Here is a 15521-nt window from a genome sequence, read left to right as displayed (position 1 = left end):
ACCCCATCTTTCAAACATGGCAGCCATCTTTGTTTACATTTTAGGAAAACATAATGGCTGCTATCTCATGAATGCCTGAACGGATTTCCATTCGGATTTTTTTGTTTGAAAGCTGTGAGCAATGTGGACACACGTGGTGCATTATCTAGGCATGGGTGCGCATGATCCGTGCACTATGAATTACATGGAAGTCTATGGAGACAGGGGCATATGAGAGTACGAAGGTATTGTTAAATGGCAGCAAATGAGTTAATATAAGTGACTTTGGGATTGTTATCCTGTAAAGTCGCTTGTAAAAGTTCATGGTTGCAGGTTGCTTTTGTTTGGGGCTTGTTTCTGAAGTGTAGTTGTGTAGCTGAAAGGAGGACTTTACCACTATCGTCATATAATTGGTCCTCGCTAATGTTCACGATAAAATAGCACAATCTTTTCCTACTCGGCCTGTGTCTCATAGGAGGGCTCTGGGGAGTTGAGAAAACCATCTGCCAGTGACATCATCGTTTGGAAAATATTCTTTTTTTTAAACAAAAAAAGAATATATTTTTATTATTGCAAGAGCAATGGCTTCCATTATAACGTAACTTTTTAGGGATAGAAAGCCTACAGTTTCTATTTGCTTGGATTCTCCATTGATGATGTCACTGGTAGACAGATTTCTGAACTGCCCACAGCCCTCCTATGAGACAGAGTAGGGAAAAAAATTGCTATTTTATCATGACCATTAGTGAGGACCATTAGTGAGGTGCTGCAGGCACTTTACGACTTCTTCCGTCGCCAAATTGCCGCCGAATTGCCGCGGTGTTGGGCCGCCTTAAGACGACTCATTTCTCGAAAAGAAAAACATGATAGTCTCTGTAGCTAGTTGCCTATGGTCTAGCTGCTGCGCTGGAATGATCTGTAAATGCAAGTTAGTGCAGGGCTGTCCCTGAGGCTGAACATAAACAATATAACATGCTGTTATAAATTCACAATAGAGGTGCAACGTTTCAGTTAGCCCACCGTTCTGTTTATACCCCGTTTTTTTGGCCACAGTTTCAGTAATATAATTTTGGAAATATTTCCACAATTCTCTTATTTTGCTTATTAGCGAACTAATTGTTTCCCATTCATTCACATTTCAGTAAGAACATTGTCTGTCTTTCATTATTCCTAATATGTTACTACTAGTACTAACTGTAAGTCACTGACAATAAAACTTATTTTTGGTTTTAATCTCTTCATAAGGATTTACAAATATCTCTGGGAACACATGGTAGGAGCAAGCAGTGTGATTCATCAAGCTGAGGTGACGACTCTGTCTGCAACCAGACAAGCAACAAATAACACTGCCTTTAACAGTGAAGGCAGAGGAAAGCCAGCTTACAAATGTACTTTTTCATACACCAACCGTTATTGTGACATAAAATATACATTTTAGGCAAGAATTGAATTTGGAATATTTGCTCATTTTGGAAAACAAATCGAAACTTGCATCTTATACGGGAGTGGTGCAGTGAATAAACGGTTATAGATAACAGAACATTTAAAAGAACCACTTAGCCTAATGCACACAGCGAGTTAACAAGCTGTAGTTTGAGCCAATCTGCAATGGTCTGCACACCAATAGTGGATAAACTCATACAGTAACTGTATTGCTGACAGGTTTAACTTTGATTGTTAATGATGAAGCTAGTTCTAAAATACAAAACCGTTTATTTCCATCATAAGGGTAAAGATGGGATTGATATTTTATAGAAATGTACTAATGAGAATATTCCTGGCAGATTTCATTTAGTTTTCTAATAAAGGTGACTCCACACCAAAGAGACTACAAGAAACTCTTTCCAACTCCTTCAGACTGGCAGTCTGTGGCATTTAGTTGGCACAGGCTAAGCACAAACTCTAGTCGGCAGAAAGAACATTGTTTTTGCGTTCTGTCTGCCAGTGTGTTGCCAGGTCTGCTCATTATAAGCGACTTTAGGCCTTCCTGTAAAGTCGCTTGTAAATATTCATAGTTGCGGGTTGCTTTAGTGTATGTTTATTTTCCTAAGTGTAGTTGCTTATTTGGGTCTTGCTTTCAAGATTATAAAAAAAAGCTGATGTAATGGGCCTGGGGCTAAAGTGGTGAAAATGGTCGCTTCTTTTGGGCTTGTTTTCATTGGATTGTTAAGTCTGACGTCATTTTGTAGTCTCATGCCTAGATGGCACCAGCTCCGTCCACAACCATTCAACCTTTCAAAACAACAATGTTCGAACATGTGAATCTCTTTACATTAACCTCATTTTTCAGAAGGGAACCATTGAGAGTTTTAATCTCGAATAGAGTTATTCATGTAATTGTTCTCCCACAGGTGTAATAAAGGATATTTCTGGTCTATCCACCTGTTTCCGCAGGAGTTTACTGGAGATTATTTGGACCACACTTCCGGTTTAACAGCAGACATACAAGCTCACGTCGCGTCGCAGATGCAGCCCGTTGTGAGCTTGTAAATCACACTCGCCTGCGGCGCCGGAAGCTCGGTACAACGTCTGCGCAATGCACTATGGGGCGTTGGAAACCCGTGGATAGCGTTAGGAATTCTCTTTAACGCTATGTCACTGATGAGCCTTGCACTTGCATTACAGGCGGCGCGCCCACTTGTCTGTAGTAAAAAAAAAAGATACCGTTTCGTTACTCACCAAAACAAAGTGAGTAACGAATTTGGTGAGTAACGAAACCTTGTTTTTTATTTTTACTACAGACGAGAGGGTGCGCAGCCTTTCCTGCCTCATCGGTGACATAGTGTCAAGGGGAACTCATTCTAACGCTATGGACCAGAGCTAATTATGAGAGCAGTGCCGTAGTGTTATAGTTTCAATATATAAGGATAAAAAAAAAAGAACGATTTTGGGATAAGTACGTGATTTGAAGGAGGATATATACAGTATATTGCTGAAATGAATAGTTTCAGAAACACTGTGTTATTATCAGCATTTCTCCCGACCAGGAAGAGGCTGTCTGTCTCTCCACCCCCCTGCCCGCTCTACAGCCCTGCTAGGCGGGGAGAGTCAAGCCTGGCCTCTCGCTGGAGAACCAGCTAAAAGTAGCCCTACTTTTAGCGTTTTTGCGATTTCAATAAATAAGAATGAACAAACATTCATATGAACAATGTTGATGTAACAACCAGATTTGTGTGGAAATATAATTTTTATATACACAGATTTATATATAAAAAGACATTTTCGTGTTGAGTCATTTCCTTGTTTGTACACAGTTATGTGTGAGTCGAGGAAGTTGGTGGGGGCTGCTGTAAATGAAGTGGATTCCAGACTGATACTTGTAACTTATGTAAAACATTGGAGTACTTTTTCCACCACTATAAAAATGGCAGCATTTCCTCTTCTCTTTCTTGTTGACAGGAAAGTGGTAGAATTATTTATTTATTTCTTATTTCTTTAGTCGTTATTTTTGTCTCGGATCTGTTGAAATGGTGAGGGACACAGCACTGCCCATATTGACAATAAACCTGCTTGGCCCCAGCGGTAAGTCTGACTACAAAATTACGTCACAGCTTAAGAACCAAATTGACCAGTTTGCTTGTTTCACTCACAGAATTTGTCAAATGTGGCAACACTTTCAGCCCTGTTAGAAAACAAACAAAAGCATTTAGCGCTAGCTTTGCTTTGCAGCTGATCGATTGATATAGGAATTGACAGTTGAGATTGATAATTGCACAGTTTACTATCAGAACCGTCACAGCTTGTCCATAGACGTCAGTCCGGACGGGTACCATGGTTCCCATGACACATCACTGTGACATCACTGTGTCAGATAGTCAGAGCAGGGATCTCCATATATGGGCTTAAACAGGTGACATCAGTGATGTCAGATACTCAGAGCCGGGATCTCCATATATGGGCATAAAAAGGATTGTATCCCAGATGATGCCCTGTTTGGAGAACCAAACTAACAGAATCCATATATGGCCAAGACAGATGGCGCGACCTCACCTTTTAGGGTGAGGTCGCTTTTCGCCCTCAGGCGTCTTACTTGTATGATATTTAGTTAAAATGTGCCAAAATATCTCTGGCTTATTTAGGCTTGGTTCTGTAGCAGTAGCAAACTAAAGGTCCACTCTACAACCCCTTCAATTCTACCGACTCCTAAAAAAAGATGGCAAAAGACTGAACATGTTCAGTTTTCATCAACGGGTCCTAACGGCTTTATCAATGGCAAGCGTCTCTTGCCGACAAGCTCCCGATGGCTCCCTGTCGTCGGCAAGCGCTTTCCGCCGCCTTCTGTCGCTGACGCGGTTAAGAGTTGACTTAATGATACAGATTTGTTTCGGCTTTTCTTTCTAAGCAAAAATCTCTCTCTCTCTCTCTCTCTCTCTTTTTTTTTCATTGCATAGTAAAGAAAAACATACAAAATCCTGGCACAGCTACCTTGGGGCCATTTGGCCCTGGCATGGAAAGTGTTAACTGCATGTCAGATCGCCATTAGAATATCTTGTTTTGATTATGCCAATCACTGCTCAAATCTGGTCTGGAGCTCACTACTGGCAGCTTCTACACTGAAACGAAGGGATAACAACATTTAGCTAGGTCTGCGAGGATTATTATCAGTTAGGCTATAACTAAAAATATAGTTTAGGATTTGCTCACAAATAATCTTTCACAGCAATTATGGTTGAAGCAGGGTTGTGCTTCACCTTTGGTTCACCTTGGAGATGCTATTGCTGCTTTAACAAGCTAGTGTTTTTGTGCCTGATGTTGATTACATGGAAAGGTGGCAGTTTGTTTCACTGATCACCATACGCACATTTAGCCAAGCTGTTCCAAGTTCCCATCTGATCTGATGGGAACCTTTGTAACTCATCATCATTCCCACTTTTGTATGAAATTCCTAACGCATCCACAAATGTAAACTGGACATGGGTCACTTGGCAGGTAGCTCAGGAGGGAAGATGGCCAAAACCCTAGGCCAGCTGTTAGAATTACAACTTGATTGGGATCCCAGCTTTGAAGACTGTCATTTCTGACCATCTGTTTGTTTACTTGTGAATTTCACATAAACCATCTTGTGCATTGACCTTTGCCCCTCTTCCATGCTCCAGGTTATGCAATGGTCTCAGCGGCCGATCCAGATCTCCAGGTGCTTGTGTCCCTCTATCTCGTGTTCGGGCTCCCATCCCTCCGCTCTGCGGCTGAGGCGGCTGTGATTTCTCTCCTGGCCAGCGCTCCCTAAGTGGCCAAGATTGCCAAAATCTGCCCCGTGGCGAGCATGACGGCCACCACGCGTGGCTCTCCAGTGGGAGGCAATGACAGTCAGGGCCAGGGCCAGGGCCAGGCGCCCGATGCCCAGAGCCAGCCCCCACTGCCACAGAACCAGGTCAGTGTCATCTCAACCATCAACACTCCCAACATTAGCATTATCTTACTCACCTTTTTGTCACCTGTCCATCACTTATACTATCCTTAAGAACTCATTTCTGTTTTTCCAGAAGCCAGAACTCATTTCTCTTTTCATCTCTACCCTCTCCTTTGTGTTGATCTTCCCCCACCTTTGTTTCTCATATTTATTTATTTGTATACATTTTTTCTCTTTGCCAATCGCTACTCTTGTCCAGCTCTTTTCTCACCATCTGGATTTTCACATGGCTGTGTGTATCACTATCTGTTATTCCACCAATGGCCACAGAACAATGCCATCAGCACCTCAGTAGCCTCGGGATCCAGACTTTTCAAGAAAGAAAAGCCTGGTATAGCGCCCTGTAACTGTGGCTCACAACATTTTAATTGTATATAAAATATATGTAGCCGTTCAGATATCGTATCGTATAGACACCAGAGGAGCCGATGAGATCTGTCGGGGCCAGAGCCGATGAGATCTGTCGGGGCCATAGAATGTCCATGTTAGGTTAGACTAGCACCTCAGCAACACTGATAACAGACTTAAATTAAATTAAATTCAAAGGGAGAAGGAATGGTATGCGTCTGTCTTGCCACCTATAGACACTGCAGCATTCTTCCTCCCAACAGCTAGTGCTCATACCTAAACACACAGATGCCCAAGGAATTAAAGAGGGAGGGAGCAGAAAAGGGTGAGAAGTCAAGGCATCAATGAACAGAGGCTCCTGGGTGATAGATAAAGGACATGTGTGTTTGTGTTCATGTGGTGCACATCCTTTGTGCGGCCGCCGTCGGTTAGAGATGAGCAGTGCCGAGACGTGAGAGGCAGGCTGCCTATATAGGTCAGGCAAGCAGAAGGAGCCTTCTCCACACACCCCCACATTTCCCAAGTTATGCAGCTCACTCTCTGTGTGTCTCTTTAGCTTTGGCATGCACAGCTGCTGATGCCACCATCGTTGCTCATAGAAGATCAGTAAAACCAAAGGAATCGAGGACTGGCGCTTAAATGCACATCCTCCTCGCACACATACTGTACCTCACACCAACACCCCGACATAGCCCACAGACCACCACATTTATTCTTTACTAACACAAGCATGGGAGCCCACACGTGTCCAGAGCTTCTCTAGGGAGAGTGGGGATGAGATGAATATTAATGTATTCATTTCTTATTTTAAATTTTGGGGAGAACTCTGCATAAATAACCAGAAGGAGGCAGAACAAGGTGGGAGGAGCCTGCTGATTGAACAGTCAGGAACCAATCAGAAGGCTTACAATGGATCAATTAGTACTCAGCTCGCTTTGAACCTGGACTTCGGGGGTACTAAAAAGCCTGGAAGAAATGGGTACCGGGTACTTTGTCCTAATGGAATGGCAAAGAGCTGTGGTGTGTGTAGAGCTGGGACTATGCAATTGAAAAGTATATACCAACAAATGTACATATTGCCATATTCTCTTGTTCTGATTGCTCCAGACGTCGTCTCCAAACTCGTCCAATGAGAACTCTCCAGTGAGCCCTCCAGATGATCAGGGGGGCCAGGGGGATGCTCCCCCTCAGCTGGAGGAGGAGGAGCCAGCCTTCCCTCACACTGACCTGGCCAAGTTGGATGACATGATTAACAGGTACGCACACATGCACTTCAGTGAGTGTCTTTTGCTTGAGAGTCTGTCTTCCTTTGAATCCACATTGATCTTTGCTTTTATCGCAGGCCCCGCTGGGTTGTTCCGGTTCTGCCAAAGGGAGAGCTGGAAGTCCTCCTGGAAGCTGCTATAGATCTTTGTAAAAAAGGTACAGGGTCTGGTGCCTGGTGGCTCAGCCATAGCCTCGCATAGCCAGACAATATCACTGGGTGGATATTAGTCTGGTTCTTCTCGGTGTTACTTTTTCCCCCCAAGGGGTGGTTACAAAAAGATTCAAACTGACTTTATTGGTTAGACCTACAGCCAATCAGAGGTCACACACCCACCCAATATTTGCATATTTGTCCCTGGTTGTTGTCAGTGTTATTTATTTATTTTTCCCAAGAATACCCAAGAATTTACAAAAGAATTCAAACCTACAACCAATCAGAGTAGCGCATAGATGATGCACCCCCCCCCCCCCTTACATTTGCATACTGGGCCCCGGTTAGTTTCTCACAACCTAAATTCCGCCCTACTTTTGCATTCTGGACCCCTTGTTGGTTCCTCACGACTTGTGAGCCGTGAAATATTTAAATAACTGAGATCCAACCTGCCATGGGCAATTTGTCTTTGCAATGGCAGTTTCGTCTGGCTATGCAAGGCTAGCTCAGCAGTTGACCAATATCAAATGTGACTTTAGAGCAAGATGTAATTTCCAGGTTTTTATTAGATGGCATCATCACTGTCTCATTTCACTTTGTGGAGCGCTCCTCCTCAGTGAATGCATCTCTGAATGTTTTATTTTTATTCTGCAGGACTGGATGTAAAGTGTGAGGCATGCCAGAGGTTTTTCCGGGATGGTCTGACCATCTCCTTCACTAAGATCCTGACAGACGAGGCAGTCAGTGGCTGGAAGTTTGAGATTCACGTAAGTGTTCTCGGTTCAACTTAAAGGGATATTTCACTTTCATAAAAACATTTGGTCATTTTATCATCTAATCAGGCTTTTGTGACCACCCTGGCCAGATTTTAAGTTGTTTAATTCACTATTTAGATAATTCCTTTTATCAGACACACCCCCTTCCTTTACAAACCCATTGTAACTTCAAACTCCATTTTAACACATTGGAAGCCATCTAACTCAAATTATTTGGATATTCAGTGCCACCATTCACTTACGCTTTATTTTGAAGAGCCCAAAAGAGCCCCGGAAGCCACGTGCGTGTGCATTGTGCATGTTGTGTAATCTTCCTTTTTTTAAATGGAGTTTAGTTTGTTTAATTTCGGTCATGAAACTAAAATCATAACCGCTGCCGACTTCAGTGAATCTATCATGGTTAAAATGGAGCTAAAAGTTAAAATGGGTTTGTATGGGAAGGGGGCGTGTCTGATAAAATGAATATTAAATATCTAAATACTGAATCAATACTGTCCAAGCCTGATTAGATGATTAAATGACCAAAAGTGAAATATCCCTTTAATGCCCTGGTATTTTGAGTTATACGAGAATGATTCCATTATCAGCATTACTTATTACTGATGCAACTTCTATGTAGATGGGGTTTAAAAAAAAAATGGCACTGACTGGAGTCTTTAGACTTTGATCCTGCCTATAGATAACCATAGAGCACCATGTTTCCTCTGCGTAAGAGAGCAAAGGGTCTTGGGAGTTGTTGTTTTGTGTGTTTTTCTTTTTTACATAAACATGACTTGGCAAAAAAGATGGGGGGAAAAAAAGTTAAAGAGGAGATTCATTATGGAAATCAGAATTTGCTGGTAGACGTATTGCTTTCTCCGGGATGACTCATTCCCTTTCTTTGTTATCTCAGTGGCTGTATTTGGTTCTCCAGTCTGCAAAATGGGTTTTCTGTTTGGCTTTTCTCAGAGCTGAAGGATGCCCAGCATAGCCATGGGTGATCAATGATCTTTTTGTTTAAAGTAGTTTAAGCTTGGCTAAGTTATGCTGTTAACTTCATGAGATTCACCTGACAAAACCTTAGCAGTGAAGCAAGGAGTTGCACACAAGAACACCAAGAAATTGAACCTTTTTGCTGATAAGTAGGATTTCATATATCAACTCTTATTTTAAGTGAAACATGACATTGTACCTACAACTGAACTGTGTGACTTATTTGGTGCACCATAGCTGCTCTAGTTCCTTTTATTCTAGTAGACCCAAACATTTTTTTGAAGGAAACAAAGTGCAGTAAGCTATATGTTTGAAGCCTCCCCAGCCCCCCAGACAGCTATGTTGAGTCATCGCCATATTGATTTCACCTATCTGGTTCCGCCAGAGCTGTCCTAGTCCTACACACAAGAGTGAAAGGGAACACTGGATACACACATGGCTGTAAAGAGGATTTTTGTTCTTCAGTTGAATATTATTGTTTAAGGCTCTACTAGGTCGCTCAGCGACAAACAGGACAAAGGATGGCAACTATTTTAGTCTTGTCCCATGATTTTGTCATAGTTTGTAAAGCAGGGCTCTTCAACAGGGGGTTCGGGACCCGTAGGGGGTCCTCAGAGTTACTACAGGGGGGACGCCAAATCTTTGTGTGAAAATCATCAAACATGTTTTTTACATTAAACACTTGAACCCTAGCATCCCTATTCTGAGTGGAACATTAGCCAAAAATTGCAGATCTACAAGCTTACAACGCCTCGAGCTGCGAGGCGTTGTAAGCTTGTAGATCGGCTGTTTTTGGCAAAGAGCTTTGTCAAGGGAAAAGAAGAGCAGACTATATAAGTATCTGAGGTTCAAGTGGTTAAATGTCTGACTCCAACATTATGACAGTGCTGTCAAACAAGTCTAAGCTGTCTTAAGAAATCTATGAACATTTGTAATCTGCAACACAATTTTTTACAATACGTAGTGGGGGTCCCTGCTTCATCTCTCTCTCAGCTAAGGGGTCCTTGGCCTGAAAACGTTGAAGACCCCTGTTGTAAAGGGATGTTATCAGGAGGCCATTTGGTGTCATGGCTAATGCACCCTCTCTCTCTCTCCCTCTCATAGAGGTGTATCATCAACAACACTCACCGGCTGGTGGAGCTGTGTGTGGCTAAGCTCTCTCAGGACTGGTTCCCTCTACTGGAGCTGTTGGCCATGGCCACCAACCCCCACTGCAAGTTCCACATCTATAACGGCACACGGCCCTCCGAGACTGTCCCCGCCGGGGCCCAGCTGGCTGATGACGAGCTCTTTGCCCGCCCCCCGGACCCTCGCTCACCCAAGGTGAGATGCCGCCATATAGACAGATACTAGGCCAGAGGTCTTCAACAGGTGGTCCGGGACTAGCCAAAAATAGCAGTTCTACTGCGAGGCGTTGTGAGCTTGTAGATCGGCTATTTTCGGCAAAGAGGTTTGGTGTAGAGGGGAGAAGTACCGCTATTGACAGTTCAAGTGGTTAAATATCTGAAAACACAAATTGACATGAATCCAAAATACACTGATGATTGTGCTGTCAAACGATGAAACTATATGGAATCTATGAAAAAAGTTGTGGGGGTCCCTGCTTCATCTCTCTCTCAGCTAAGGGATCCTTGGCCTGAAAGTAGTACTAGGCACTAGGTACTAGGCACTTGATTTTACCCACCTTCAAACCAAAGCTCATGCAATAACTGTTGTTCAGAAATGTCGATGCAAGTTGCAAATGCTTACCCCAAAGCTTAATTGCTCCCTCATTACAACAGTGTCGCTCGCCGAAAGTAGCATATCTATAAGCTCACAATGTGTCAAAATGCAAAACATGGTGGTTGCCTAGCGACACAGTCAGGACGGGATTATAAATCATATTTTTGATTGCAGCCATATTTTTAGCAGCAATAAATGATGAAATGTGATTGACATGGCAACTAGATTGGTGAGACGTCAATGGAATCGTAGATCAAGATCGTGATCATATGCATGTTGTGCTGCCCAATCTGCAAGTCTACAAATTCTACACAGTTCTGTCATATTGTATGACATTTTTATGTCCGGATTACCTCTGTGTTTTCCACGTGTTTTTTTTTTTTTTTGGGGGGGGGGGGGGGGCTTTTTATGCCTTTATTTGATAGGACAGTAGACTGACAGGAAATGGGGAGAGAGATAGGGAATGACGTGGCAAAGGTCGTCCGGATCGGGAATCGAACCGGCGACGCCAGCAGGCATCATAGCCTAGTATGTGGTATGCGCCTTGACCACTAGGCCAGCGGGCGCCCCCCCCCCCACATGTGTTTTCATCTCCAAAATCATAGAGCCCTAGACAAGGATACACTGAAAAACAAAACCCAAAACACATTTTGGCAATCTCTGATGGCGTTTTGGAAAAACAGATGCAGGTCTTTTGTTTCCATGTCTTTTGTTATATCTTCTGCTCTTTTTTTTTACAGGGCTGGTTGGTGGACTTAATAAACAAATTTGGCACGTTAAACGGGTTTCAAATGCTGCACGATCGCTTCATGAGTGGACAAGCACTGAACGTCCAGATCATCGCCGCACTTATTAAGTGAGTTTACCTCAGTGAATTACAGTTTGGACAACATTGTACACAATGTTCATGTGCTACCAATGTAGACTTTATGGTCCAACAGTAATTTACTAGTTTAGCATTTCCATGTCCTGACTGTGTGTTTTGCCTCTTTTTACAGGCCTTTTGGCCAGTGTTACGAGTTCCTCACATTGCACACAGTGAAGAAGTACTTCCTCCCAGTCATCGAGATGGTCCCCCAGTTTCTGGAGAGCCTCACGGATGAGGAGCTGAAGAAAGAGGCCAAGAACGAAGCCAAAAACGACGCACTGTCCATGATAATCAAGTCTCTGAAGAACCTGGCTTCACGAGTCCCAGGCCAGGAAGAGACTGTGAAGAATTTAGAGATTTTTAGGTTAAAAATGATTCTTAGGTAAGTATTCTGAGCTCAGTATAATGGTTACATGTCATGCTTGTCAGCCCGCCATTATTCAAAACACAGCAATGAACGTTATGTTTGACCATGATATGTAGCTGATTAAATTTTTCTTTTCACCCCCCAGGTTATTGCAAATTTCCTCTTTTAATGGCAAAATGAATGCACTAAATGAAGTAAACAAGGTGATCTCTAGTGTGTCCTACTACACTCACCGACATAACCCTGAGGAGGAGGAGTGGCTCACAGCAGAGCGCATGGCGGTGAGTTTCCCCAACTTTCTGCCTCCCCAGCTTTAACCTTAAAAAAAAAAAAATGTACCCCCTCTGTATTACCACAGCCTACCATCTGACGCCGCCACATTCTCAGTTTAGTTCCACCTTTTCACCCCGGGCAATATTACCGTAAATGAATTGTTACTATCAGAACCGTCACAGCTTGACCGTATCCGTCCGGACGGGTAACACCTGACACTGTGGTTCCCCTGACCATCACTGTGACATCATAGTGATGTCAGATACTTCGAGCAGGGATCTCCATATATGGGCATAAACAGGTGACATCACATTGATGTCAGATATTCAGAGCAGGGATCTTCTCCATATATGGGCACAAAAGGGATTCTGTTAGGGATCTCCATATATGGGCATAAAAGGGATTGTATCCCAGATGATGCCCTGTTAGGAAAAACACACTAACAGAATCCATATATGGCCAAGGTCGCTTTTCGCCCTTAGGCGTCTTTACCGTCGTATTGGTATTTATAAACTCAATTCTTGACATTTGTAAATTGATTCACAATCGGCCACGTCCGCATTGCGATGCATTCTTTAATCGACATGACTCAGTTACAGTATGTAACTGTTGCAGAGCTGAAATATTTTGCTGATATCTACCGAAAATATTGGTGTCACTTGTATGAAAAATGTATCTTGTATTGCCTCACTGAATTTTCCATCTCCCCTCCAGGAGTGGATCCAACAGAACCACATCTTGTCCATTGTGCTGAGGGACAGTCTGCACCAGCCACAGTATGTGGAGAAACTGGAGAAGATCCTTCGCTTTGTCATCAAGGAGAAAGCTCTTACCATGCAGGACCTTGATAACATCTGGGCTGCACAGGTACGTCATGTTCAGGCACTCGTGGACAATATGACAAAGCATCTTTATTCTTGTATCGCAATTACCTACTCTGCTTGAATGGAAATTGTTGTATTTTTCAGCTATGGTCTACATTACAAAGGTTAGCCATAGCTCAATCAGTTGAGAGCCCGCCTGGTAATCAGAAGGTCCCACCGGCAAGGTGTCCCTGAACAACACTTAACCCCTAACTGTTGGTTGAATGACAGGTTCTTTTCCCATCGTCCGGTATTGCTTTTCCATGCTCTGGAGGGGCGGTCACAGATTCCGTGCTCTGGATCTCCTCAGTGCGGCCACAGATTTACAAATAAAAGCGCGTCGGAAATGGTCTCCCAGTCAATGACATTTTTTGTCATTTGTTCTTGTTCGGTCAGGCATGCAAACTTGTAGCTTTTCGGCGAAGATCGCTGATTCCAAATTGGTCATTTGTGTGAATCGTTCAGACCCGTTAAAAAATGTTTAGGGGGGGGGGGTGTCGTTGTCAGAAAGGCTGCGTTGAGCAGCAGTGAGAAGAGGAGCATTTATTTCTTATTGTCGGCTCCGTCCGTTTTGTCAGTACAGTAGTGTTGAAGGTGGATGGGGATGATGGTAGTTTTATTTTTGAACAAATCAAGCACTCCCTTTATCTTGCATGTGATGTCAACTGCAGCACAGCATAGCCAGCCACTGTGAGCCACAGAGCAGAGAGCTCAAAGCAGTCGAAGCACACAACAGTAAACAAACTTGTCAAAGTTGTTGTAGTGTGGTGTAGGTGTGGAGTGGACTGTGTACTTATTATGGTTTTTGATTCGCTTGCATCGCGATGCGGTCGTGTGCTAATCTACATCGATGTGGTGACGTGACATAATCGATTATAGCCTATACGTTTGTTGATTTTCCTCAATGATGATACGTTAGCTTAGCTACATGCTAGTTTCCCAAACACCGGGTCGGGACCGATTTCTGGGTCATGGACACACTTTTATGCAGAGTGCGGCGCTCACTTCCCCCCCAGAAAATGTTGTCACCTTTTTCACCTCAGGGCTGTTTGCATGTCTGTCGGTAATGTTTAGTAAGATGCCAGAGTTTTGTAAGATGCAAGAGTTATGTAGCTTGCCACAAGCTGGTATAATAATTTCTTGTTATGGCTGTTTCTTATTTGCACTGTTATATTGTTTTTATTAATTAAAATTATTGATTACATATTGTTGCAAAAAAAAGTACATTTCGAGCCCTGCTCTCAGTTGAGAAGCACTGACACTGAAAACGGAATTTCCCCCATGGGATCTAATATGTTTGCTTCCGAGTGTTTCACTTTCAGGGGGGCAAACGGGAACAACTATGCTTTTTTTTTATTATTCAAATACAGGTTTATATTGTATTTGTCTGAAAACATTCATCCAGTTGTCCAGGAATATTTATCACACTGACGTCAATCCCACAGGAGTAGAGTTGTGTGGAAGGGGGTGTGTGTGTTCTTGGCTCCAGAGTTTATTGCTTCTGCTTCTGTGAGTGTTTCACTTTCAGGCGGGCAAAAAGGGAATTAAAACTGAAATTTATTTTCCAAATACAGGCTTAATTATACAGTCTTATTCTATTTGTCTGAAAACATTATTCCAGTTGTCTCCGGGAATATTTTTTGCACTGATGTGAAAGTCGGTGTGATAACATCTACCCTTTATTAGGTGGCCCAAATTATCCAAAATAAGGGCCCATGTTGGGGAAAGAGTTACAAATTCCACTTTAACACCAGTGCTTCAAGAGACTGTCACTATGGTGGTATGGTTAAGACGTTGTTGACCCAGCTCTCCCGTTCTCTTCTCCAGGCTGGCAAGCATGAGGCCATTGTGAAAAATGTCCATGACCTCTTGGCCAAGCTGGCTTGGGATTTTGCTCCTGAACAACTTGACCACCTCTTTGACTGCTTCAAGGTGAGGGGACACTGTAATTAACAGCGATTACTAGATTACAAAGGGTTTTAGATGGAATGGTAAATTATAGAATCTGGGCAGTGGATTTTCCATAGAACACAAATCCCATCTGTTGCCATAACCTCTGTTCTGGTGGTGCAGGCGAGCTGGACCAATGCCAGCAAAAAGCAGCGTGAGAAGCTACTGGAGCTGATCCGGCGCCTGGCTGAGGACGATAAGGATGGCGTGATGGCCCACAAGGTTCTCAACCTGCTGTGGAACCTGGCACACAGCGATGATGTGCCTGTAGACATCATGGACCAGGCTCTTAGTGCCCACATTAAGATTCTGGACTACAGCTGCTCACAGGTACATCCGTGTATATATATTTTTGAGGTGGCAGCTGACATCCGAGGGCCGCTGCCCCATAATTCTTTTATGTTCCTTGACCGAAAGTGTTAATACTTAATTGGCATGCATTTACTTATTTTGATTGTTAAGAGCAACAATTTATTAAGATATGACTTTGGTACAAAATGGAAAAGTCAATATCTCAACAAAAAATATATTTTACAGAATAAACAAGTATTCTTTTGTTTATTTAACGTTCTGTAG

The 15521-nt window shown here is 43.1% G+C and overlaps 1 protein-coding gene across 5 annotated transcripts in view; it reads left to right on the top strand.

Annotated features, from left to right (window-relative positions):
• usp9 (ubiquitin specific peptidase 9) overlaps positions 1-15521 on the top strand; it is a 55765-nt gene that overhangs the window by 8824 nt on the left and 31420 nt on the right. For all 5 annotated transcript variants that reach the window (XM_080753764.1, XM_080753762.1, XM_080753763.1 and 2 more), the window contains exons 2-12: positions 5076-5350; positions 6845-6993; positions 7080-7159; positions 7809-7921; positions 10007-10225; positions 11365-11480; positions 11623-11874; positions 12005-12140; positions 12847-12999; positions 14823-14927; positions 15069-15275. In XM_080753764.1, coding sequence (XP_080609890.1) covers positions 5243-5350; positions 6845-6993; positions 7080-7159; positions 7809-7921; positions 10007-10225; positions 11365-11480; positions 11623-11874; positions 12005-12140; positions 12847-12999; positions 14823-14927; positions 15069-15275 — 1638 coding nt within the window. In that variant the 5' untranslated portion in view covers positions 5076-5242. The remainder of the gene's footprint in view (positions 1-5075; positions 5351-6844; positions 6994-7079; positions 7160-7808; positions 7922-10006; positions 10226-11364; positions 11481-11622; positions 11875-12004; positions 12141-12846; positions 13000-14822; positions 14928-15068; positions 15276-15521) is intronic.

Source organism: Nannobrachium achirus (genome assembly GCF_963921795.1).
Source record: "Nannobrachium achirus genome assembly, chromosome: 22".
Taxonomy (NCBI): domain Eukaryota; kingdom Metazoa; phylum Chordata; class Actinopteri; order Myctophiformes; family Myctophidae; genus Nannobrachium; species Nannobrachium achirus.
The sequence above is the reverse complement of the archived record's forward strand: the minus strand, read 5'-3'. Positions and strand labels throughout refer to the sequence as shown.